Here is a 24,754-nt window from a genome sequence, read left to right as displayed (position 1 = left end):
TATCCCTTTCTTTTTGCTTCCTAAGAAAGGAATTTTGGGGTAATGAATGATGTGTGTGTGTGTGCTCAGTCATGTCCTACTCTGCAATCCCATGGACCATAGCCTGTCAGGCTCCTCTGTCCATGGAGTTTTCCAGGCAAGAATACCAAAGTAGGTTGCCATTTCCTACTCCAGAGGATCTTCCTGACCCAGGGATTGAACCCACGTCTCCTGCAGCTTCTGCACTGGCAGGCAAATTCTTTATCACTGTACCACCTGGGAAGCCCCAATGAATGATAGTGTGTTTAATAATAGCACCTTAGGAGAAAGGGTAGGAGACTGTTGCCTCTATAGCTAGGTTGGTGGTTGGCATTTTCTTTTACCTCTTTGCTTATTTCTTCTCATCCTCCTTCCCCACTGCCTAAGGAGGGAATGGTTTAAACTTTAGGACTACCGAGACTTTCCTTTTCTGACTGCTTCTTGAGGGAATGCCTAGGAGAAGGCTCAGGTATATAAGCTCTTTAAGATAGATACCTCTTTGGGGTGGTGGGGGCATGTGGTATCCTAACAAGGGTTGGAGGACCAGAGCCTCATTCTCAACTGCTGGTTACTAGCTGTGTGTACTTGGCAAAGCAGTTCAGCTCTCTGTGTCTCTGTTTCCACATCCCATAAAGGGGGCATAATAATGGTGCTTACTGATAAGGTTTGAGTGATGATTGAATCAGCTAATGCATGCAAAGTGCTCAGTGCCAGGTACATCTTAAGGGTCCAGTAAATGGTCCCTGTTATTTTTTTTTAAGTTAATAGTATATTAGGCACTATGCTGAGTGATTTCACATGTGGGACTGCATTTAATCCAGACTTTAAATCATGAGTAAGATTTGTTGATTGTCTCCATTTTACTGGTAAAGAATTACAACACAGAGAATGACTGTGCCTCCAGTCACACAGCTAGGATTAGAATATGAGTGTGGACTCACTCCAAATCTAGGGCTCTTTAGGAATAATAGTAGACCAAGTATTAGACCCTATAGACGGTTTCCTTTCCTTTCCCAATCTAGGATTAGAAGGCTCCCGTTCTGACTGCCGTTCTTGCACTGGGGTTTTCCTCCCTGTAGCGTGTGCTTTTCTCTCAGTGTTCTCAAAGCCTCCACTTTCTTGCTTCTACCTCCTTTAAGGTTGTTTCCCACTCCTAGAGAAATTCTAGAGAGAGTAGGAGGCTTTGTAAGCTACCTTTCAAAGTATGGCAAGGGTGATGCTAGTGGAACCCTGAAAGTGGATGGGTAACTCTGGGTGGAAGGACTCTTGAACTATCAAGAAGGCTAAGTCTGAGCCGACAACGCTTATTACAATACCCTCTCATTGACCATATGCTATACATCAGTATGTGTCCCAGAAGCTTTGAGAATGTTCTGCCTCATCCCCATAGTAACATAACCAGGTAAGGATTATTGTGGGTTTTTTTTTTTTTCTGATAATAAAACTGAAGCTCAGATCGGTTAAGTGACTTATACAGAATCACACATCCAAAGGGGTAGAGTTAGGCTATGAACCTAGTAGATCTGACTCATTTGTCTTTGTTTTATCACCTTTGGGCTTGATATAGTTCATAGGATGAGACTAATGGACATGAAATGATGATGATCAATATCAAACATTATTTTTGATGGGCTAAATTGTGGGGACTAGATTACTAAGGACAAGCTCCATGGAGTAGACATTACTTGAGCAGTACCTTGAAGAACAGGTGGGACTTAGAGTACCAAAATGGGAGGGGGCATTCCAGGCAGAGGGAACAGTCACAGTCATAACTGAAACTGTGTTCTAGGCAGTTGACAAGCATTGTATCATTTGAACATTACCACCCTATTAATTAGGTACTATCATCACCATCTTACTGTCATGGCAGCTAGATCTCTGAGAAGTAAAGGCACCTGTCTAAACAACAGAGCTTGTAAGTGGTGGAGCTGGGATTTTAACCAGTGTCCAATTCCAGGGCCTGTGTTAGATTCTACTAGAAAACCAAAAGCAAAGGCACAAAGCTGGTTGTAGAGTGTGATTGGAGCAGAGACATGAGAGGTTAGGTTGGGTGGGTAAAGATAGCTTAGAAAGGGCTTTGAAAGTCAGGTCCAGCCAGTGAAGATTCTTGAATAGGAGAGTACCACAATACAATTGGTATTTGACATATGGTCTAAAACTAGTGACTGGAGGTAAAACCAGGTGAGACTGGCTGCCAGACTAACACAGTATTTTGGTCACAAAATGTTAAAGGCCTGGACTAGAACAGGAGCTGTGGGTGACAGGTTCTGTGGAGAAGTATGGTTATGTAGAAGAGTCTCAGTGAGAATGGTTTGGGTATGGGGAGAGAGAGAAAGAGGCCAAGCCAAAGAAATATTGTAAAAGAAGATTCAGTAGAACTCTATAAGGGATTGGATGGTTGGGAAAAAGGTGGTATCAAGGCTGACTGCCCACATTTTAAACCCTGGACTCAGAACTTCAAAAATGCTGGGTTTAGAAGAAGAGCTCCAAATAAGAGAGGTGCCCAGTTCTCCATGTATCCTCAGTGCCTGGAACTGTGCTACATAGTTAGATACACATGGTATGTAGTATCTACTAGTACATAGTACTTCTATGAGATGCTTTATAAATAGTTGTTCATGGATGACTCCTGGGTAACAGCCCCTGGAGAGATTTCTAGCAACGTGGTTTTGTGTGTGAAACTCTGGAGCAGGCACATCCCCCCAAGATCTTCTAGTGCCTTCAGCCTCCCTGCTGGCACTCTGAAATCCGTAATAGAACAGTGGTTAAATATGCGGCCCTCACTTCTCCTCCTTCCCATAAATTTTCACTGCTGCAGCTGATCTGTGGCTCTGGTTCCTGACCTTTGGCAGGCATCTTCCACTGCCCTTCCTTTTATATCTCCTTCTCTGTGTCTGGCCTGTTACCACTCAACACATGTTTTCCCCAGCAAGGCCATTTTCCTCAGGACTACTTTTTCAGGCCTTAGCCCTCTAGAGCTCTGCTCTGCTGGGATTTTCTGTATGTCTGCCAGGATAAGGGGCATTCCCCGCGAATATGGATTCAGCTCTAGTCTCTCAACTGCTGCTCCTGGGAGGTAGAGAGCTGATTTATCCCACTCTATAACAAGCATGTTGAAAACCAGGGGCCTTATCTTAGTCAACTCTGCTTCCTCGCTATCCAGTATGGAACCTGCCACAGTAATTGAATGAAAAAATTAGTAAATAAACTATCATCTGTTTATCTCTCTGTCCTCTCCTTTATTTATCATCTGTTTCTCTTACTCTATCATCTTGTTCTCTGTCATCCATTTATCCCTATATAGTTCCCTGTACTCTGTCTCAGACTTCTCCATTTCTGTCATTTGTTTATATCTGTACCATCTCTTCCCTCTTATCTGTCATCTACATGCCCGTCTGATATGTCTTTCTCTCCTTGTTTCTCCTCCTCTCCTCACCTCTCCTTCCCTGTCCTCTCCTCTCTTCTCCCTTCCCTTCCCCTCTCCTTCCTTCCCTCTCTCTCTTCTTCCCTCTGCCCTCTTCCTTTCCCCCTCTCTTATTCTTCTCCTCCCTACTTTCTCTCCCTCTCTCATATCAATCATCTCTTTATCCTCTGGCACTACCTGTGCCCCACACCTGTTCCCCACTTGCAAGGGTGGCTTCTATTCATGTGAAATATACCAGAGCACAGGGATGGGTCCTGTAGAAGCCTGTCAGTGCAGGAGTTGTGGCTGCAGCGTCCCGCACCAGACAGGTACTGTGGTTGCATTCAGGGCCTTGGCCTCAGACCTGTTTCTCTTTAGTCACCCCTGCCCTGAAAGCCAGTCTTCCCTGTTAGCCTAGTACCATGCCATCTATCACGTTGTTCTGTTCTCCCTGGCTGAAATGGGGGTTTCTTGCCAAACCTCTACCTACAAACTTAGCAGCCTCACCTCTGTGGCCATCTTGTCCTTCCCTCTCTCAGTGCCTTTACCAGTAAGTTCTCAGGAACAAAGCCTATGCTTGATTGATCTCTGTATCCCAAGAGGTATGTATCCACCATATCAAATTGAATGAGCCCAAAACTGGAGAACCGGCAGTCAGTTGGTGCTGACTTGTTCAAGCTTCTCAATGATTTACCTATTCCTTTCTTAAAGAAAAATGGGAAGATTGGCTACATTTATTTTTTCTCAGAGAAAACTTAGAGTGGGCACACTGTTCATTGAGCAACAGTACTCACATATTCCACAAATATTTATTGAGCATCTACTATGCATCTGGCATTGCTGCATATGCTTGGGACATACCCATGACCAAAAGAGCCCTATGACTCTCAAATTCTGTATGTCCATGGATTGTCTTTGGGGTGAAGGAGATTTGAGTTCTGGGAGCTGAGGGGGTAGCTGCTAAGATTCCTACACCAGTTCCTTGCAAGATGTGCTACTTCATTTAAGGGAAAGAGGGGGTTGGGGAGGAAGCTGCCTGGGAAGTGATTTCAGCTCTGGTTCCCTAAGTTGACTTCCTGTCCTTTTTTGCTGTAGGAGAAACGCCCCTGTCAGTAGGCCGCACTCATGGCATGTGGCCAAGCTGCTGGAGGGATGCCCTGAAGCGGCCACCACCATGCATTTCCCTTCTGAAGCCTTCAGCTTGTCCTGGCATTCCGGCTGCAACACGAGGTGAGTCTGGAACCTTCCCTTCAAAACAGGCTGGAGGCTAGACCACCCAGCCACTCAGGAGTGCTCTAGTCCCCATTGGAGGCTATAGAGCCCAGAGTGCTATCCTGGAAAATGAAGGGGGTGGGGCAGTCCAGAGGACCTGGCTTCCCATCGTCATCTATTGCTAACTGTCTGTGACTTTGGGATAGTCCCTTTCCTTTTAGAAAATGTTTCCTTGAAATATTTCACATGGCTTGCAAGACACCTCTCTTTCCTGTTCTTCACCTTATTTCCTTTGCAATCTCTTTCCCTGGCTCCCCCATCATCCTAGTCTCTGTTGTCGGTGACCCCGGGACTGGGTTCCGATCCTCTTCTCTAGCTATGGTGACTCACAGTGACCTCATCTAGTGTTTCTCATCCAACTCTGTCACAAAACCAAAGCCTTCAGAATGGGGACCTCCCTGAATAACAGGGTCCACCTGCAATAAGGATCTCTCAATTTAGGGAGCTACCCAGCAAACGCAGAGAACTTTTTAAGCAAGCCCAGAGCCAGCAAAGCTGCTAGCTTAAGCTGCCTTTTCCCTTCCACAGCAAGATCTTCCCTCCGAGAAGGATTTCTTTTGATGACGCTCAGGGAAGCTAAGGGTTGAGTTTGCCCTGACTCGGTATCTTTATTTGATATCGGAAGCCAGGGGCTCAGGGCAGAGGCAGGGGCAGTTTTGTTCTGAAAGGATACACAGAAACACATTCTGAGCTTGGCTTCTGTTTAAGTGGGGGTGTGGCTGTTTTCAGCAGGAAGGGTGGTGGGGTGGATAGCAAATCTCCCTGCCAACAAGGAATTGATGGATTCTTAGCCCAGAGGTCAAGTAAGCGGAGTGGCTAAGGGGCAAGGCGGTGAGCAGGAATTAGGAGAGGCTGACCTGGAGGATCTTGTCGGTGCCTGCCACTGCTCAGCTCTGGCATTCGGAACTGTGGCCTTTCTGAGCTGCCTGCAACCTCTGGGGTTCTAGTGACAGGGAGTTACTGGCATGATTTGGCTCAGTTTGGCTTTGTGTGTGGGAAATGGTACTTTAAATTCAAGATTGTATTTGATCCTAGTTCCGTCATTGGTCTCCCAAGTTTGGCTTTGCTGTGGGGGATGAGGGCAGCCTGGGTGGGCAGGGGCCACTGTAATGTCAATAGTCATAGTAGAGGGGATGCTGATAACAATACTCATGAAAACAACAATCAAGAGAGGTGCTACTCTCAACCAGGTGTTGAACCCTCACTAGGCGCCTAGAGCTTCACTTTTATTATCTGATTTCACCCGCAAAGCAGCCCTCTGGTACAGATGCCACTATCATTTCCATTTAACAGACAGTGTAGCAGAAGAGCCAGGACATTAGACTCACAGAGGCCTGGGTTCAAATTCCAGCTCTGCTTCTTTAGCAGCTATATGAGCTTGTCATTTTACTTTCCCTCTCTAAGCTTCGGTTTTCTCATTTGTCAAGTGGAGATAATAATCTCTCCCCTTCAGTTTGAAACGAGACATTAGAAAGTGTCTGGCACATCATAGGTCCTCAGTAAACAGTGAGGAATACTATTATCAAGAAAAGAACAGGGGAATGCTAAAACTGTGGCCCTGTCTGGGCTGTGAACTAGAGCTGGGTAATCTTGAGAAAATTACTCCCTCACAATCACTTCCCTTTGTAGGGCTTGCTTGACACCAGTGGTTCTCAAAAGTGTGGTCCCTGAACCAACAGCTGTAGCATCACCCAGAAAACTGTCAGAAGTAAAAATTCTCAGGATCCACCCAGACCTAAAACTCTGGGCATGAGGCCTAGTCACTTGTGTTTCATTGAACCCTCTGGATGATTCTGATGCATGCTCAAATTTGAGAACCACTGATTTACAAAATAGGCTGGCTGAAATTAAATCAGCCCTTTAGGGCCCCTCTCAGATGCTAATAGTCAGTGCTTGTTTCTCCAAGCAGAGCGCAGAGAGCTGGCTCCCAGGAGACAGCCAAAGGCCAGAAGCAATTCTAGACTCACTTAAGGCAGAGAAACAGAGGACTATCCCTAGTGGAGTTCTCACACTGTTAGTCTTTGGATCTTGCCCTATTCTTCTTCCACATATCGTCTTGTCTCCCATTTTACTACATTTCTCTGGCATCCCCAGCGTCCTTCTCATCCCATTTCCCTTCCTTCCTCTTTTGCCTTATCTCCCTCTCCCTTGTGGCATGGGTGCCTCTGGGTTGTCTTGCCTTCTCCCGTGGTAGGGATGGCCAAGGTGGGAAAGTAATCTAGTGACGTGGCTAACTAACCGGTGTGTCCTGTGTCTTGCAGTGACGTGTGTGTGCAGTGGTGTCCACTCTCCCGGCACTGCAGCACTGAGAAAAGCAGCTCCATTGGCAGTATGGAGAGCCTGGAGCAACCAGGCCAAGCCACCTATGAGGGCCATCTCTTGCCCACTGACCAGAGCACATACCCCAACCAGCGTGACTCAGCCTATAGCTCCTTCTCAGCCAGCTCAAATGCCTCTGACTGTGCCCTTTCCCTCAGGCCAGAGGAGCCAGCCTCTGTGGACTGTATCATGCAAGGCCCAGGGCCAACTAAAGCCCCTAATGGTCGCCCTAATGTGGTTGAGACCTCAGGAGGTGGCTGTCGCACCAGTGGGGGTCACCTGACTGCTAGCTCCCAGATGTCATCCTGTCCGCAGGAGGTCTCCCACTCAGAGCCTGCCAAGGCTGCCAGGGGTCCCCCTCAACCTCCAGTGAGGCGAGACAGTCTTCAGGCTTCCAGAGCCCAACTCTTCAATGGAGAGCAGTGCAGGGCTTCTGAGCTTATAGATTCCTTGCAACAGAAGGAGAAACCTAGCTTGGACACCATGCTATCCCCAAGGAACCCTAATAGGTTCTGCTGCCTCAGCGGGCAAGACCAAGTGACAAATGAGGGCCATCAGATCTGTGAGCTCAGCCAACCTCCTGAATCTAGCCAGAAGGGCTCTGAGCATCTACTGATGGAGGCCTCAGCCAAAGCTGTCGGAGTCCCAAAAGCATATGACAAAACTTCCAGCAAAGGTTCCAGCCCACTCAACCAGGCTTCAGCAGAGCTAGCTAAGACTTCTTCTTTTGGCAGCTCTCCACTCCTCACAGGACCCACAGGGCATCGCCATAGTGCCCCTGAACAGCTGCTAGTGTCCCACTTGCAGCGTGTGCACCTCGATACTAGGGATTGCAAGGGGACAGAGCTCCAAGCTGGGCAGGATGGGCAGGAGTGGACTGTATCCCCTTTGCACATGCATAGTAGCCACACAAGCAAGAAAAGCCCATGTGCCCCTACAGGAGGAACCCAGGACCAGCCGAGCAAAGAGAGAAAGACCAAGCCAGTGGATGATAGACCTCTGGGTTCAGGTCATCAGAGCCCAAGCCGTTCCCCACATGGAGAGGCTGATGGACACCATCCAGAAAGAGGTTTCCAGGCTCCAAACAGAGCAAGCAGAGCTGACAGTGAACTGGTCAACCAGCAGTCCTCTGGCTCCCTTGCTCAACAAACTAGGGACTGTTCTCCAACCTCTAAAGTAGCTGGCAGCACAGAGGCAACTGAGGAAGGGGACAGTGAGCCCAAGGAGTGTGGCCGGGTGGGCAGTAAGCGAAATGGAGGGTACCGGGGCCGCTCGATCCAAAACCGGCGGAAGAGTGAACGTTTTGCTACCAATCTACGTAATGAAATTCAGAGGAGGAAGGCCCAGCTCCAGAAAGGCAAAAGTCCCTTGTCACAGCTGTGTTACACCAAGGAGCCAGTGGAAGAGACCGAGGAGACCCTGGAGAGTCCTCCACTTCCTTCCTCTAACTCAGCCCTTCTATCTTCATATAAAAAACCACCAAGCCCCAGAGACAAGCTCTTCAACAAGAGCATGATACTCAGGGCTAGGTCTTCAGAGTGCCTCAGTCAAGCCCCTGAGGGTCAAGAATCTCGGATTGGCTTGGAGGGACGAGTGAGTCCTGGCCAGAGATCTGGCCAGTCCTCTTTAAGCCAAAACACCTGGTGGAAAGCATCTGACCCATCCTCTTCAGACTCTGAGAAAGCCAACATTCACCATGGAGTCTGTGGAGGTCGCTGGAGATGGTCACCAGAGCACAGCCTGCAGCCACATGTGGCACTAGCCGTGGAAGGCCCTTCCAACCCAGGGGACAAGGAAGTGAAAGCGTCTGCTGTCCAAGCTGGGGAGGAAGCCATCCTCTTGCCCTTTGCAGACAGAAGAAAGTTCTTTGAAGAGAGTAGCAAATCCTTATCTATGTCTCATTTGCCAGGTTTAACCACTCATAACAAGACTTTTACCCAGAGACCAAAACCTATTGACCAAAGTTTTCAGCCAATGAGCTCCAGCTATAGAGAATTGAGGTGCCATCCCATGGACCAATCATATCACTCCACAGACCAACCCTATCATGCCACAGACCAATCATATCATTCCATATCACCCCTTCAGTCAGAAACTCCCACTTACACAGAATGTTTTGCAAGCAAAGGTCTAGAACAATCCATGTGCTGTAAGCCACTACACTGTGGTGATTTTGATTACCACAGGACATGCTCTTACTCCTGCAATGTCCAGGGAGCTGTAGTCCATGACCCTTGCATTTATTGTTCTGGGGAAATCTGTCCCGCTTTGCGAAAGAGAAATATGATTCCAAACTGCTACAATTGCCGGTGCCACCATCACCAGTGCATCCGGTGTTCAGCTTGCTGTCATAATCCCCAGCATGGTACCCTCGAGGACAGCAGCTTGAAACCTGGCAACACTTGGAAACCCAGGAAGCCAACAGTGCAGGTAAGGACTTGGTTCTTGGATGGATGAGCTTCATTATTCTCTTTGCAAGGAGAAAGCTAGGTAAATAATTTGAAATATAACAATCATAATGCCTTAAAATTATATAGTGCTGGGTCCACCAGCTGGTATCTTACTAACTTTGGACAAGAAATCATCATTTTTATAGATAGCATAAAATAACTTTGCTTCACAAAACCAACAGAAATGGGCTTTATATCCTGACTGTATAATTGGTATCAGAGTGACCTTTTGCAAGTCATCCAACCACCAAGAGTTGCAGTTATGTGATTTTTTTAAAGGGAAAAAGAATTTTTACCTCATCAAATGGCCAGTGCTAAATAAAGTCTTATTACGTCATCTTTAAATAGGAGGAAAATAATGGCTGCCTTATGAATTAGTTGGATGGATCAAATGAATTTGTGTAACATAGAGTGCCAGGCCCAGTACCTGATACAAAACAGCATGTACAGTAAGTCCCCTACATACAAATGAATTCCACTCTGAGAGTGTGTTCATAAGTCCACCCAAGTTAGCCTAGGTACCTGACTAATGCAATCAGCTATATAGTATTGTACTGTAATAAGTTTATAATACTTTTCACACAAGTAACACATAAAAAACAAAAAAAAATAAACATTTTTAATCTTACAGGTCAGTCAGTACCTTGAAAAGTACAGGAGCACAGTACAACAGCTGGCATACAGGGGCTGGCATCGAGTGGACAGGCAAGAGTTACTGACTGGAGGTGGCAGAGGAGGTGGGAGATGGGAGAGCTGAAGGATCGTCAGCAATAGGAGACGGAGGGCAAGCTATAATTTCACTCATGCCTGACGATGATGGCACAGGTTCTGGTTCCTTGCTGCATTCAATTCTATCTACCATCTTGAAAAAACAGTCCAGTGATGTCTAGGTAGTAGCTCTTTTATTTTCGTCATAGATGACCTGGTAGCCCTAGATTGTATTCTGAATGCCTGCTGCAGCCTTTGTTGCATTCTACATTCTACATTCACGTCCTGCGCTTCAAAAACTAACAGAAGAAAATCCCTCTGGCGTTTCCTACATCGTGTATCTCTTCAGTTATTCTTCCTCTTGTCGCTCTGCTCTCTCAGTTATTTTCACTTTTGTTCCCATCGTTACTACTTGGCACTTCTTAGCAGTACTGCTTTTATGCTTGCTTCTGGAAGTCCTGGGCTTGAAATAAAGATACTGTACTACTCTACTCTATACAGTACTGTACAGTAAAGTACAGAAAAGCACAACCACTTGTAGAGGATGCATGCACATGACAGTGTACACCAGATATGTGAACTAACATGATTGGACATGCGAACACAGTATTTGCATCTTTAAAACTTGAATGTCCATATGTAGGGGACTTACTGTATTGCCTTTCATTTCCTGCTTTAAAACTATTTGGAGCTGTAAAATTTGCAAATGTCTCCCAGGTTTTGCTTCCAGAGGTCTGACTTTTCTGCTCTTCTGAAGGACAAATCCTTTCCCTTTGCTCCAGTCTGAAGAAGAGACCCAGGCCTAAATTGGCTGTAACTATATACCCTAGTTATGATCTACATCCCTAATGCAAGCCACCACCATCCCCCATGGTATTTCTAGGAGGACTTCCCATGTCACTGCCAGCTCACTGCTAGACTCCTTCCCCATAGCTTTCCTAGTGCCACCTTTTGGCTGGTGCATTCAAAGTGAAGCCTCTCAGTCGTGTCCGACTCTTTGCGACCCCATGGACTGTAGCCTACCAGGCTTCTCCATCCATGGGATTTTCCAGGCAAGAATACTGGAGTGGGTTACCATTTCCTTCTCCAGGGGATCTTCCCGACCCAGGGATTGAACCCGGGTCTCTCGCATTGGAGGCAGGCGCTTTAACCTCTAAGCCACCAGGGAAGCCCAAACTAGAAGTTAATTCCTGTGTTGAAGTGTTGATGCATAGACTGACACTTCTGAATGACTTAGCTTATATAATTGCTCAGTACATAAGCATATGTAATTGCTCAGTACATATTCTTTGTTGAAACAAGGGAATTCCTACGTGGTTCTGTGTTTTGAACTTTGCACTTCCACTGCAGAGGGCACAGGTTTGATTCCTGGCCGGGGTACTAAGATCTTGTATGCTGCCTATGGCATGGCCAAATAAAAAAGGAAAAAGAAAGACACTTAGGGGTAAAAGAAGCCTTACACAAGAGAGTATGTACTCTACTATCCCTTTATATAAAGTCCTAAAACAGCTAATCTATAGAAAAAATTTTCAAAACAGTGGTTGCCTGTGGGAGGTGTCACAGAGATTAACTGGGAAAGAGCATGAGGAAACTTTGTTGTGTGATGATCTATATCTTGAAAAGAGAGTTACACAGGTGTATACATTTTCCCAAACTCAGCAGATGTATACTTAATGTTTGTGCATTTCACTGAAAGTAAATTTTGCCTAAAATATTGTAAACAAATATTGAACTTTATTTAATGGATATGTATGCTTGAGTTTTTGAAATGCATTGATCTATGCAGCTTATTTTCTAGTTTTCAGCATACAGATGTTGCACATATTTGTTACATTTATCTCTTAAGAGTGCATGTTATAATGCCATTGTAAATAATATTGTTTTCTTAAGATCAAATTAAAATTCTTTACTACCATACAGAAATGCTATTTAATTTTGTATATTGGCCTTGTATCCTGCAACCTTGCCAAACTCACTTTTCTTGGTAGATTTTAAAAGATTTTCTACAGAAACAGTCATGTCATCTGCAAATATAGATGATTTTGTCTTCATTTCCAGTGTGTATGGCTTTTCTAGGAGAAGGGGTCCTATTGCACTCCCTAAGACCTTCAATACAGTGGTTAGGAGAAGTGGTGAGAGCAGATACTGTTGCTTTGTTCCCAATTTTTTATTATTAAGTTTGATGTTAACTGTAGATTTTTTTGGTAGGTGCCTTATAACAGGTTGAAAATATTCCCTTTTATTCCTAGTTTATTGTGATAGCTTTTATCAGAGTGGATGTTGGATTTGTTTTTTCAGTTACTTTTTCTGTATCTATGGAGATGATCATATAGTTTTTCTCTTTTAATCAGTTGATATAGTGAATTACAGTGATTGATTTTTTAAATATTTATTATTTATTTGGCTGCATTGGGTCTTAGTTGCAGCATGCAGGATCATCTGTTGTGGCACTTGGGCTCTTCCTTGTGGTGCTTGGCCTTCTCTCTAGTTTTGGTGCAGGCTCAGTAGCTGTGGCACATGGGCTTAGTTGCCCTAAGGCATGTGATATCTTAGTGCCCTGACCAGGAATTGAACTCCTGTCCTCTGCATTGGAAGGCAGATTCTTAACCACTGCCCCACCAGGGAAGTCCTACATTGATTGATTTTTGAAACAAGAACTAGCCTAGCATTGCCAGAATAAATCCCACTTGGTTATGACATCTTAACCTTTTTATATGTTACCAGATTTGGTTTGCTAATAGTTTGTTAAGGTTTTTTGTTTGTTTATGTATTGATGTTTCAGGGATTTTAGTCTATAGTTTTCTCATGATGTCCACGTCTGGTTTACATATCTAGATATTGACCTTACCAAATCAGTTGGGAAATGTTTTCTTCTCTCCTATTTTCAAGAAGAGTTTGTACAGAATTGGCTTTTTTTTTTTTTTCCTTGCGTGTTTGTTAGAATTCATCATTGAAGCCATGTGTACCTAGAGTTTTCTTTGTGGAAAGATTTTTAATGGCAATGTCAATTTATTTAATAGATACAGAGTTATTTGGGCTATCTATTTCTTCTTGAATGAGCTTTGGTAGTTTGCCTTTCAAGGAATTTGTTGGTTTCATTTAAGTTTTCAAATGTATGGGGTAAAGTACTTTGAAATGCATAAAGAATTTAAGATGAATTTGTGGATGGATAATGGAACAAATAGATATGTGATAGGGTAAATATAGTAAAATACTAATTGTAGAATATATACAATGGTGGATATATAGATATTCATTGTAAACTTGTTCAACTTTTCTATATGTTGGGAAATATTCATAATAAAATGTAGGGGGGAAAAGGAGAGGAAATATAAAATAGTGGTTTAAGGACATGATGGTAGAACCAGACTACCTGGGTTTGAATTCTTAAGCATTCCCATCTAAAAAATGGGAATAATAATAGTACCTATTTCATACATTGGTTGAGAGGATTAAATGATATAACATATACAAGGCACTTAGAACAGTGACTGCTAGATAGTAATTATCTTTTAAGGGTGAGTTATTATCTTTTAAAATAAAGGGAGATTTGGGCTTACCTTGAGAAATTTTTGCCAAAAGAAGGATCTGCATGTAGACAGTGGAGGAAAAGGGTTAATGTTCAGAGTGGGATAAGCAGAAGATGGTTGCAGAATTGTCAGCCACTAACTCCATGAAGGAAAGCAGTGAAAATTGCACATTGTAGTAGCTGGCAGCAGCAATACAGGTGTGCCTGTGCCCATGCATGCCTCTTCTTTTATATTCTGAGGGAAGGACATATTGGCCTCCTAATGTCTGTTAGATGAGCTAAGTAGGTCTGCTTAGATGCTAGGCTTTTAAACATGTGGACGGCCATCCACGAGGCACTTTGTGCCCATATCTACCCCTGCTAGCTGAACACCCCTTCCCCTCAGACATGGGAAAAACTTTTAGCATGGGTTAGGATTCCCCAGCTCAGCTGGCTAGGTAGTTGTGATGGTGGCTATCTGAAATAGGGTTGAGATCCTGCTCATTATGCCCCCTGGAAGTGGTTGGGAAGCTAACTGGCTCCTATTTGGTGCTGTTAAGAAAACTGAAATCAGCACACATCTAAATCTTTAATGCTTCATGCCAGTTAGTTCTGCATATATATAAAACTATTTCATTTAGCAATTATATGAGATATGTTATAATAGGACCCCATTTTCCAGCTAAGAAAGCTGAGGTCACACATCCTACAAGTGGTGAGGCCAGGATTTGAACAACATAATGATTACCAACATTTGAGTGTCTACTGTGTGCCAGGTGCTGTTCTAGGTGCTTTACATGTATCAACTCACATGGTTCTCAAAGCAATGAACAAATAGATACTGTTATTATTATGATCACTATTAAATAGGTTGAGAAAATGAGCTAAGATAAACTGCTAGGTAGTCTGCCTGAGGTCACACACAGTGTGTGATTTGAATCCATGTAGTGTAGCCTCCTGGAGAAGGCAATGGCACTCCACTCCAGTACTCTTGCCTGGAAAATCCCATGGATGGAGGAGCCTGGTGGACTGCGGTCCATGGGGTCGCTAAGAGTCGGACACGACTGAGTGACTTCACTTTCACTTTTCACTTTCATGCATTGGAGAAGGAAATGGCAACCCACTCCAGTGTTCTGGAGAATCCCAGGGACGGGGGAGCCTGGTGGGCTGCAGTCCATGGGGTCGCATAGAGTCAGACACGACTGAAGCGACTTAGCAGCAGCAGCAGCAATGTAGCCTCTGAGGCCAGGCTCCAAGTTGTGCTACATTGCCTCTCCATAAGCTGATTGCAAAGCCCATGCCCTCTCCAGTCTGGCAGGATGCCTTCTAGCAGTATAACTTCACTCAGGCACCAAGTTCCTACCATAATCAATCCTCATCCTCAACAAGTTGTGGAGATAACTGCCTCTTTGATTTGAAGAGTGCATACAATTTACAGCAACCTAAGTGGCTCGGCAGGGAAAATAATGTAAGGTGACACTGGGGACTTGGGGAGATTGAGAGTTGGGACAGGACTTTGTTTGCTTTGGACACTGCTATTTACTGAGCACTCCCTATAGGGCTAGACAGGGAATGGACAGGAAATCCTGGCTCCCACTGTGGCCGAATGAGTAATACTGTCTTTGAAAGCAGGGACATCTCACAAGGGCGTCAGGCACAATCTGAAGTTGAACAAGCGGTTTTTGCTGCTCTAACTTGACAGGTACAGGCAGCGAGACTGTTCTGGTTATATGAAAGCTGTGAAACCTCGTCTATTCTATGGCCACTAAGATCCCTAGCCTCCTACATGCCAAGTGCTGTACTAGGCATTCTCTGCACACATCCCATTTTATCCTCACTCCTGGGAACCCAGCAAGGCTAGATAGCACAGTCCTTATTTTCCAGATAGGAAGTTTGAGGTCCTGGGAGGTGACATAGCTGCTCTCAAATAAAAAATATCTTAACCAGAGTGACTGACAACCACATCTTACCTACAAAAGGTAGTAAAGTGTTTTTTTTTTTTGGTTTTTTTGTTTTTTTTTTTTTTTACTGAGGCAAAGGTTTAGAAAAAATTGAGGTTTAGAAAAAATTGCATTCCCAACGGACTAAGTTCTGAGTCTCTAGGTAGAAGGTATGGAATGCTGAAATCAGAGAATATGTCAAAGGCAAATTTTCATTAGGCTTGGAGGTAGGATAGAAGGCAGGGACATTTCTACAAATGGCATATGCAGCTTGGGCTGCAGGGAAAGAATGCTTGGGCAAAGCCCTTATGGATAAAATGCCCAGGGTGAAAAGTCTGCTCCTGTAATATGGGGACTGTGGCACCCAGCACACATGTTCCCCAGAAATGAGCCCACCTCAGCCCCTTTCAGCAGATCTGGGAGGAGGAGGAAGGGCCCCTACAGTACTGGGGTTGGCTGGTGTGCATGTTCACTAGCTGCCTCCCCAGTACAGGGTTGCAGCAGCAGGAGTTCTCAAAGTCATCTCAAGGGCTGCAACGTCCAAGAAAATGCTTTGTATGGTGGAAGAGGCTAGAAGAATGAGCAGGTCCACTGGGCAGAGCAAATAAAAAGATCTTTGCAAGAGCCAGAACAAACAGCAAACATGCTAAACTGGTTTTTAACATGGTTTGGGAGGGGAGTAGAGAAAAAGGGTAATTCAGAGTTTCTAGACCACACTGCTGAGGTCCTGAGTGCTATCTTAGACTCTGCATGGCCCCAGCAGTGCAGAAGGCCTCCTGACAGAAAGGCAGCCCTCTAGGTACATAGTTCTCTACCCTGCATAGGAGAGTAAAAGGAATCAGTTGGGGGCGCAGGGGTGGCACCTGGCCTTGGACAGGCTCCTGACCGATTCACAGTTTTGAAGCCGTCTAGATTACCTGGCTGCTCAGAGCTTCCTAACTTATCAGAATTTTGCTTTGCAGGAATTTCCTGGGGACAAATGGAAACCAATAACAGGAAACAGGAAGACCAGCCAGTCAGGGAGGTAAGTTGACCACTCATGGAGTTGGGTAAGTTAGTAACTCTGAGGTTCTGTGGAAATTGATAAGGTTTTCTATTTGCTCTGCTTCCTTTGAGGAACCTGGTCTGGTGTCAATACCAAGGGGTTGACGTATAGATGGAATCCAGCCTGCCCCCCAGGCAGCTGGGCTATAGACCAAACTGATTGGTAGCACATTTTGGGATACATCATAGTCAGAAGTGTTGCAGGACATTATGCTTATCAGCTCGGAGGCCTGAGGCAAGTGCCCAGGCACAAGGACATGGGGACTAGACCATGCTGAAACACAGATGGGAAGGCATACAAAACTATGCTTACCTTCCCAGTGGCCACTGGGTGATTGGAGGGGCCAGAGAGGAGGCAAGGCTGTCCAGCTACTGCTGTGCCTTTGTTTCAGAGTGTTTCTTGTGTTCTGCCACCTTTCTTTTTATAGGACTCATTGAGAGCTTCAGGTCTGCTCATTAAAAATCCAAGGCAGAGCCTGCTAACAATAGGTTAGAATTCCTGAAGAAGGTAGAAACATTTTTACAAATAGTGTATGTAGCTTGGACTGGAGGGGAAAGAGTTGCTTGAGCAGAGCCCTTAATAATACCTTTAATAGTTTATACTAATTTAATAAAAGGCAGAGCCCTTAATAATGCCCAGAGTAGAGACTGCTCCTGTAATGTGGGGAACATGGCACCTGGCACTCATGCTCCAAAGAGATGAGCCCACCTATCATAGTGATCACGACGAGGAGATAATTACTTCCTCCAAGGTCCTCTCCATCAGCCTGGTTGGAACCCCTCTTTTGTGACGTTTCTCTTCTATCTAGTGATATACTTTTCAGCCAGTTCTTCTCCAGGACAGTATTAGATATTCAACACAACCCGTTTCCTCAAAGAGCTCACAGTCTAGTAAGGGTGCTCAGTCACATCTGACCCTTAGTGACGCCATAGACTGTAGCCCACCAGGCTCCTCTGTCCAAGGGATTCTCCAGGCAAGAATACTGGAGTGGGTTGCCATTTCCTTCTCCAAGGAATCTTCCCAACCCAAGGATCGAACCCACGTCTCCTGTATCTCCTGCATTGCAGGCGTATTCTTTACCTGCTGAGCCATTGGGGAAGCCAAAATTGTACTGATTCTTTTACTCAAACTCCACAAATGAAGGACAGGCAGGGAAGATGGCTTTTAGCTGTGCCTCTGTGGGGGCACCTAGGGAGAGGACTAGAATCTGGGTCTCTTGATCTCTGAAATCCCAGGGTTCTTTCCAGGGCTCCACATTATCCCCTGTGATTTGGTAGTCAGGCAGAAATAATTCTGGTTTTCTTCTGACTCCAAAGTCTGGGAAACCTATGTTTTCCAGTTGGCAATGGAAAGAGAGGAAGCCAGCATTTATTGAGCATCTACTAAGTGTCATTCATTGGGTTGGATCTTCTTATACCCATAATCTCGTTTTCCACAACAGTTAATTGTACTACCTATTTTATAGATGAGGTCTAAAGAGGTTATATAACTTAGCTGAGGTCACATATCTAGTTAAGTGATGGAGCCAGGATTCAGACCCAGGTTGGTCTGGTCCCAAAGTTCATGCTTTTTCCATTATAACTGCTTCAATCAAGATCCCAGAGGAAACCCTTCAAATGGACCCCTCATCATAATTTCTCAGGAATCTAAGGCCTGGGTGGGAATACTATGGGATTCTGTGACTGGTCTTGATTCCCCACTATAGGCTGACTTGTACCATGTTCTTGGAGAACTTTCACCATGTTCTGGTGGGTCTGCTGAGTTTCCCATATTAGACTGAGACTGTCGAGAAAGGAGACCACACCTTGGTCATGGATGCCTCCATGCCTAGCACAGTGCCTGACACAGAGAAGCTGCTCGAGATATTTTTGTTATTTACTTACCAAATGAAGAAATAGAGCCTCTTCCACCATTGAATGGGTGAAATGACACAAAAATAATAATGCTGCCTTAACATTTCTTGAGCACAGTGCTCGATTCTAGGCAGCATTCAAAGCACTTTGGAAATATTAAATATCACCATAACCTTAAGGGGTATATACTATTAATTGGAGAGCCAATTGACAGAAGAAACTGAAGCACACATAGATAAATTCATTTGCCTAATGTCCCACAGCTAGACCCCAGTTGTTGTTTTTTATTCGCTAAGTCATGTCTGACTCTTTGTGACCTCATGGACTGCAGCACACCAGGCTTTCCTGTCTTTCACTCTCACCCAGAGTTTGCTCAAACTCATGTCCATTGAGTTGGTGATGCCATCCAGCCATCTCATTCTCTGTCTCCCCATTCTCCTCCTGCCTTCAATCTTTCCCAGGTTGAGGGTGTTTTCCAATATGTTGGCTCTTCGCATCAGGTGGCCAAAGTATTGGAGCTTCAGACCAGGTATTCTAACTTCAGAGACACTATACTATGCTATGGTGCTTCTCCAAAATGGCTCTCTTACTAATCAGCCAGTCAAATAGGAGGATTTTATTTAAAACCTGGTGTGTGTAATGCCTGTTTTGAAGCAAGCAGGGAAATATTAGAGAAAAGCATCAGGAAGCATAATGCCTGCCCATCCCTAGCTTGAGCAAGGAAGACTAATCTATACAAAGTTAAGTAGCAGTAATGATAAATTACCATTTGCAAGACAACCTAGGTGCCACCAGCTAAGTTATACATACTCTGTTTTATCTTCCCCAAAACTCTGATAGGCATTGTTATAGGGCATTGATTCTCAAACTTGTGTGCATTAGAAACACCTGGAGGACTTGTTAAAAAAACTGGGATAGATGGTAGCTCCCACCCCACCCTCCAGGGAGTGTGATTCAGTAGGTATGGAGCATGGCTCAAAATGTGCATTTCTAACAAGCTCCCCAGGTGATGCTGATGCAGCTGGTTCTGGGATCACATTTTGAGAACCATTGACTCAGATAAAGACTCTGAGGTTCAGTGGAGCTAAGTAACTTATTCAAGGTCTCACAGCTATTAAAGGGACAGGCCAGGTCTTCAACTCAAGCCAGTAGCTATAAGGTGAAAAGTGGTTTAAACAAACAAGAAAAGCCTGACGTATGACAACAGGCCAATACGTGTTAAGTATCATTGTGCCCTATTTAAGTTCACTGGGGGTTAAGAAAACTGAAGGCTGGAGTCTAAAGAAGGAAAGGACCAGAGAGGACACTAAGCAGGCTGTATTGCAGGAATAAACCCTGCTGGTTGTTAAGTGTTCTGGCCTTGAAGTCAGTCTGTGTGCTAAGTTGCTTCAGTCTGACTGAAGTTGCCTCGTATCTGACCCTTTGGGACCCCCTGGACTGTAGCCCACCAGGCTCCTCTGTCCATGGGACTTCTCAGGCAAGAATACTGAAGTGGGTTGCCATTTCCTTCTACAGGGGATCTTCCTGACCCAGGGATTGAACCTGTGTCTCTTATGTTTCCTGCATTGGCAGGCAGGTTCTTTACCTGGGAAGCCACCTGGGAAGCCCTTTGAAGTCAGTCTGCATGGGTTCAAATCCAGGCGTTCTGTTCTCTAGCTCTGTGAACTTCGCATGTGGCTTTCTCTCCATGCCGCCGCCCCCCTCCCCCCCCCCCCACACACACCCACCTTTCACTCCATCCCATTGGTTTCCTTATTTCTGAAATGGGCTAAGAGTACTTACCTTCTATGACTGTTGTGTGGATTAACTGAGTTAATATATGTAAAGCATTTAGGACAAAATATGGCACCATAAACCTTCAGTAAGTGTTAGTTGTAAAGAGGAGGAGGATGAGGAGCAGCAGCAGCAACAGTAACAGTAGAGAAAAAGGGTCAAGAGTGAAGTATTGCACCCGGATAGTTAGGCCTTGAAAACTAGATAGGATGGCAAATATGGAGGTGATTGAAGATTATTGTTCAGGTAAGTGACATGGTAAATATGGCACTTTAGATAATTTGGCAGCATTTGCAGCCCAGATAGGTTGGAAGGAGACCAGGTTGGGGCAGTGATCCAGACATGAAAGAGTGTGCCCCTGTATTGGGAAGGTAGGGTACAATAGAATTGGAGAAGAAGGGACAGATAAATATGTGTGATATTTGGGGGGGGGGATGTTTATTGTGAAAGCAATATTACAGGAAATTAAAAACAGAATAAAAGGTATCCTAATTCTTACCACCCTAACACCCTGATTGTTTTCATTTCCCTGCCAATCTTTATCTATAGGTATAGAGGATTGGCAGGGGTCTCATGATTATAATAACTGTGTAGATATAATTTTGTGTGTCCTGTTTCTCTTTTTCCACTAGACATTTCTTGGTAAACAGTTTTTCCTGTTGCCATAAAGGCTTCCTCAGTAGTTATAAATTTTAATGGCTGCATAATATTTCACCAGCTTAATGTGCTCTAATTTGCTTAATCATTCCCAAATTGGTGGATAATTAGGTTTTTTCCAATTTCTTGCTGTTATAAAGTAATGCTGCTGAAAAATTTTGAGCAGCTATAACCTTTTTCTAATTTTGAATTATCTCATTAAAAACAATTATACAGAGTTGTGATTACTAGTTAAAAGAAAATGAACATTCTTATTGTTCTTGATTTATTTCCTAAACTGCTTTCCCTGGAGGTGTTTTACTCTGCCATTAGCAGTATATGAGAATACCAGTTTCCCCTAAAATTTGCCATCATAGAAAATTTTCTAATGAAGTAGGTTTAAATGGTACCTATTTTAATTTTAATTTGCTTACTTTGATTATTCTGTTTTGAAATTTTTTCATGTATTTAATATTTGCATTGCTTTCTATGTGAATTGTTGGTTCAGATTATTTGCTCACAAATACATAACAACTTTTGAGAAAAAAAAAAGTAGAAAGAACTCAGTGATTAGAACTTGGGAAGAAAGGAGTTAAGCTAAAAAATAATTCTGAGCCCCAGTGACTTGGAGAAAATTATTGACATATTGGGGGCAGTTGAGAAGGGTACCTGATTTGGTAGAGATGGTAAGTTTGAGTTGGGATATGTTGAATTTAAAGTTAGCGAGGAGGACAGGGAAATGCTTTTGAGCAGGCTTGTTGATCACCTAGCCAACGAGAGTAGGATGAAGAAGAACAGCCAGCAAAGGAGATTGAAGGAGCAGGCATCTGGAGTGGTAAGAAAGAGAAGTATGCCAGGGCACCATCACAGAAGATAAGGAGAGGACTGCTATTGACTTTGACAGTTTGGACTCACAAGTGAGCTTCAAGAAAGCAAACTTAGTAAAATGATGGGCATAGAAAGTAGAAGGCATGATGGTCTGTAAAGGGAATGCATAGAGAAGAAATACACACAGCTTTACACATCCTAAATTCACCTGTTTTGAGTGTACAATTCAGTGAATTTTGGTTAATTTGAAAATGGAAGTTAGTCGCTCAGTCGTGTCCAACTCTTGCGACCCCATGGCTCCTCTGTCCACGGAATTTTCCAAGCAAGAATACTAGAGGGTATAGCCATTCCCTTCTCCAGCAGATGTTCCTGACCCAGGGATCAAACACTATGTAACCATCACCACAATCCAATTTTAGAACATGCCCATCTCCCTAAAAAGATCCCTTTTGCTCATTTCTGAAGTAAAAGTGAAGTGTTAGTCACTCAGTTGTGTCTGACTCTTTGCAACCCCATGGACTGTAGCCCACCAGGCTCCTCTGTCCATGGAATTCTACAGGCAACAATACTAGAGTGCATAGCCATTCCCTTCTCCAGAGGATCTTCCTGACCCAGGGATTGAACCCAGGTCTTCTGCATATAAGGCAGATTTCTTGCCATCTGAGCCACCAGGAAAACCCCTTGCTCATTTCTAGTGACTCTCTATTCCAACCTCAGCCTCAAGCAACCACTAATGATTCCATTTATATGAAATGTACAGGATAGGCAAATTCATAGAGATACAAAGTAGATTAGTGGTTGCTTGAGCCTGAGGTTAGAAATAGAGAGTGGTTGCTCATTTCTAGTCACTGTCTATTCCCAACCTCAGCATCAAGCAACCACTAATCTACTTTCAGTCTCTATTAATTTGCCTATCCTGTACATTTCATATAAATGGAATCATATAATATATGGGCTTTTGTGTCTGGCTTCTTTCACCTAGCATGCATTAGAAGTTCATCTTTAGTGTAGAATGTAACAGTATTTCATACTCTGTTTTTTTGCAAATATTTCATTGTATGGACATACCACATTTTATTTATCCATTCATCCATTAATGGACATTGGATTGTTTCCACTTTTTAGCTATTGTGAATAATGCTGCCATGACTGTTCACACACAAATTTCTATGTGTACCTCTGTTTTAACTTCTCTTGAGTATTTAGGAGTAGAATTTCTGGGCCATATGATAACTCTGTTAACTTTTTAAGGAACTGCCTGTTTTCCAAAGTAGCTGTACAATTTTATACTTCCAACAACAAAATAGGAGGGTTTCAGTTTCTTTTCATTAATTTTAGTGAAATGATTATATATTACTGTGTGATTTGGAAAATAGTTTAAAATAAGATGCTTGAAAAGATATATCTTCATGTGAGAAATATCAATAACTTCAGATAGGCAGATGACACCACCCTTATGGCAGAAAGCAAAGAGGAACTAAAGAGCCTCTTGATGAAGGGGAGAGGAGAGTGAAAAAGCTGGCTTAAAACTCAACATTCCGAAAACTAAGATCATGGCATCTGGTCCCATCGCTTCATGGCAAATAGATGGGCAAACAATGGAAACAGTGACAGACTTTATTTTCTTGTGCTCCAACATCACTATAGATGGTGACTGCAGCCATGAAATTAAAAGACACTTATTCCTTGGAAAGAAAGTTATGACCAACCTAGAGAGCATATTAAAAAGCAGAGGCGTTACTTTACCAACAAAGGTCCATCTAGTCAAAGCTATGGTTTTTCCATTAGTTATGTATAGGTGTGAGAGTTGGACCATAAAGAAAGCTGATTGCTGAAGAATTGATGCTTTTGAACAGTGGTGTTGGAGAAGACTCTTGAGAGTCCCTTGGACTGCAAGGAGATCAAATCAATCAATCCTAAAGGAAATCAATCCTGAATATTCATTGGAAGAACTGTTGCTGAAGTTGAAGCTCCAATACTTTGGCAACCTGATGCGAAGAGCTGACTCATTAGAAAAGACCCTGATGCTGGGGAGGATTGAAGGTAGGAGAAGTGGACGACAGAGGATGAGATGGCTGGATGGCATCACGAACTCAATAAACATGAGTTTGAACAAGCTCCGGGAGTTGGTGATGGACAGGAAAGCCTGGCATGCTGCAGTCCATGGGGTCACAAAGAGTTGGACATAACTGAGTGACTGAACTGAACTGAAAAGACATTTATACATTTAAAACTGTCTAAAAAGTTGGCTAAGAAAAGGAAGGAGAGAAATGGGGTGGTAGTTAGAGAGGGAAGAAAGGTTTAAGTTAGTGATTCTCAAAATGTAGTCCTAAGGCTTCCCTGGTGGTCTAGTGGTTAAGAATCTGCCTGCCAACGCAGGGGACATGGGTTCTATCCCTGATCCTGGAGGATCCCACATGCCACAGAGCAACTAAGCCCATGTGCCACAGGTACTGAGCCCATATTCCCTACAGCCTGTGCTCTGCAACAAGAGAAGCTACTGCAATGAGAAGCCTGCCCAATGCAACTAGAGAGTAGCCCCCCTCACCATAAGGAGAGAAAGCCCTCAGGAAGCAACAAAGACCCAGCATAGCCAAAAGTAAATTAATTAACTAAAATATGTAGTCCTAGGACCAACACCCTCAGTATCACCTAAGAACTGAAGTAAAACTGAAAATTATTGGCCCCTACCCAGATCAACTGAATCAGAAACTGGGGCAACATGGCCCAGAGATGTGTGTTTTACAAGCCCTCCAGGCAATTCTGATATAAGCTAAATATGAGAACTTCTGGTTTAAGTGAACTTTTGATCAGGATTTGGGAAATTGGCTTAAGTTTAAAAACAGAAAGGGGAGGTCAATGGAAAGGTCATATTGATGCTGAATATGGAGCTGGCAGATCATAGTTTATGATCTCCAAGGAAGATGAGAAGGCCTAAGAAAGGTCAAGGGCAAAGATGACATTTAAAGAGAAATTCTGATGGAGCGAGCTTCCACTTACC

At 44.0% G+C, this 24,754-nt stretch overlaps 1 protein-coding gene across 1 annotated transcript in view; it reads left to right on the top strand.

The window, feature by feature from the left end:
• SHROOM4 (shroom family member 4) overlaps window positions 1–24,754 on the top strand; it is a 260,582-nt gene that overhangs the window by 207,550 nt on the left and 28,278 nt on the right. The window contains exons 3-5 of the mRNA XM_068962329.1: window positions 4,517–4,651; window positions 6,955–9,442; window positions 16,581–16,642. Of these exons, the coding sequence (XP_068818430.1) occupies window positions 4,517–4,651; window positions 6,955–9,442; window positions 16,581–16,642 (2,685 nt within the window). The remainder of the gene's footprint in view (window positions 1–4,516; window positions 4,652–6,954; window positions 9,443–16,580; window positions 16,643–24,754) is intronic.

This window comes from Capricornis sumatraensis, chromosome X (genome assembly GCF_032405125.1).
Source record: "Capricornis sumatraensis isolate serow.1 chromosome X, serow.2, whole genome shotgun sequence".
NCBI classification, from domain to species: Eukaryota; Metazoa; Chordata; class Mammalia; order Artiodactyla; family Bovidae; genus Capricornis; species Capricornis sumatraensis.
Note: the sequence above shows the minus strand (reverse complement) of the source record. Positions and strands in the feature narration are given on the sequence as shown.